Source organism: Chlorella variabilis, assembly GCF_000147415.1.
Source record: "Chlorella variabilis unplaced genomic scaffold CHLNCscaffold_1, whole genome shotgun sequence".
Lineage (NCBI taxonomy): Eukaryota > Viridiplantae > Chlorophyta > Trebouxiophyceae > Chlorellales > Chlorellaceae > Chlorella > Chlorella variabilis.
The window spans coordinates 1,898,947-1,900,455 of NW_005435087.1; the positions used below are offsets into that span (position 1 = coordinate 1,898,947).

Here is a 1,509-nt window from a genome sequence, read left to right on the forward strand (position 1 = left end):
GCGTGCCCTGATAGAAGACCGTGCTGGAGGTGGAGGGGCGGCGCAGGGCTGAGACCGCCGCCGCTCCCACACCGCCATCGCCGCCGCCACCGCCGCTGCCAGCCCTGGCCGCCCCCTGCCGCTGCTGCTGCCACTGCGCGGCGGCAGCGCCAAAGGGCGAGTCCCGAGGGTAGAGAGGGAGGTCGGAGGCGGCGCCGCGGCCGGCGCTGCCGCCGCCGCCGGCGCTGCCGGGCTGCGCGCCTGCCGCCGCGCCCGCCGCCGCGCCCGCTGCGGCCTCCTCGGCGATCGTCAGCTGGCGGTGCAGCGGGATGTGGAGGGGCGGCAGGGAGGGGAGCTCTTCAGTGATGAATGCCTGCTGGCTGACGACAGTCGGTAGGTCGGGAGGCAGGGAGGCGGGCCGCCGCGCGGCGGTGCGAGGGGAGGACGCGGAGCGAGGGGACAGCTGCTGCTGCGCCGCCGCCGCCGGCTGCTGCGCCGCGGGCTGGGTGAAGGGGGAGGCAGAGGCGAGGGGCGGAGAGGGCGGCGGCGCGCGCTGCAGCGGGCCCGCCGCCGCGCGGCCCAGGGACAGCGGCGGCGGCAGCGGCGGCGAGGCGTCCAGCCCTGCGGGCAGCAGGCCGGGAGGCGTGCCCAGCGTGCCCGCCAGGGGGGACTGCGGGCGGGGCGAGGTACTGGCCGGGACCGCGGGAGAGGCGCCAGGCAGCGGCGCCGCTGCCAGGCCCGGCGATAGCGGGGTGCTGGCTGGGCTGGGGCTGGGGCTGGCGGCCGCGGCGCCGTCGCCCCAGCGCCCGCCAGCCGTCTCCTCGCCGCCGTCCCACTCGTCCCGCGGCACCAGGATGAGCTCCAGGTCGGCGGTACCGCCGCCGGTACCGCGACCGCCCTTGCCGCGCGGCGGCTGCCAGCGGCCTCCGGCCACCGCCAGTTCCTCCTTGCCGCCGCCGTCGCCGCCGGCATTGTCGCCGCCCGCCGGGGGAGCCGCCGCCGAGCGGCGGAAGAGGCGGCTGAGGCGCTGCCGCGCCGACACCGGCGTCTCTGCCGCAGCCGGCGACGCCGCCGACGCCGTGGGCGTCCACGCCGCCTGCTGGCTGTCTTGCTCCCCGCTGAGGCTCAGGCTGCCGCCGTGGCTAGGGCTGGAGGCTGAGTGGCGGCGCTGCAGGCTGGCGGCGGCGGCTTCCTCCCGCGCCTGCACGGCACCCGCCAGCGCGGCAACCGCCAGCTCCGCGGCCTCGGAGCTGCTCAGCGGCGTGCGCGCAGGCAGCGTGCTGCGCCGCCGCCGGCCGGGCGTCGCCGCCGCGGCGCCGCCGCCCGTCTGGCTGCCCGCTCGCCCGGTGCCGGGGCCGGAGCCTGCTGCCGCCGCGTCTGCCGCGTCTGGCGGCGGCCCCAGCTGCTGCCCGTCTTCTTCCACAAATTGCAGCAGTACCGCCTCTGCCAGCTCAGCCAGCCCATCCACCACCTCCTGCACCACAGCCAGCAGTTGCTGCACCCATCAATGACTGCCATGGTGTACGCCGC

General features: G+C 78.9%; 1 protein-coding gene across 1 annotated transcript in view; it reads right to left on the bottom strand.

The window, feature by feature from the left end:
- CHLNCDRAFT_49581 (hypothetical protein) overlaps positions 1-1,509 on the bottom strand; it is a gene marked incomplete at both ends in the record, with an annotated part of 11,811 nt that overhangs the window by 2,330 nt on the left and 7,972 nt on the right. Inside the window, one exon of the mRNA XM_005852128.1 lies at positions 20-1,453. Within this exon, the coding sequence (XP_005852190.1) occupies positions 20-1,453 (1,434 nt within the window). The remainder of the gene's footprint in view (positions 1-19; positions 1,454-1,509) is intronic.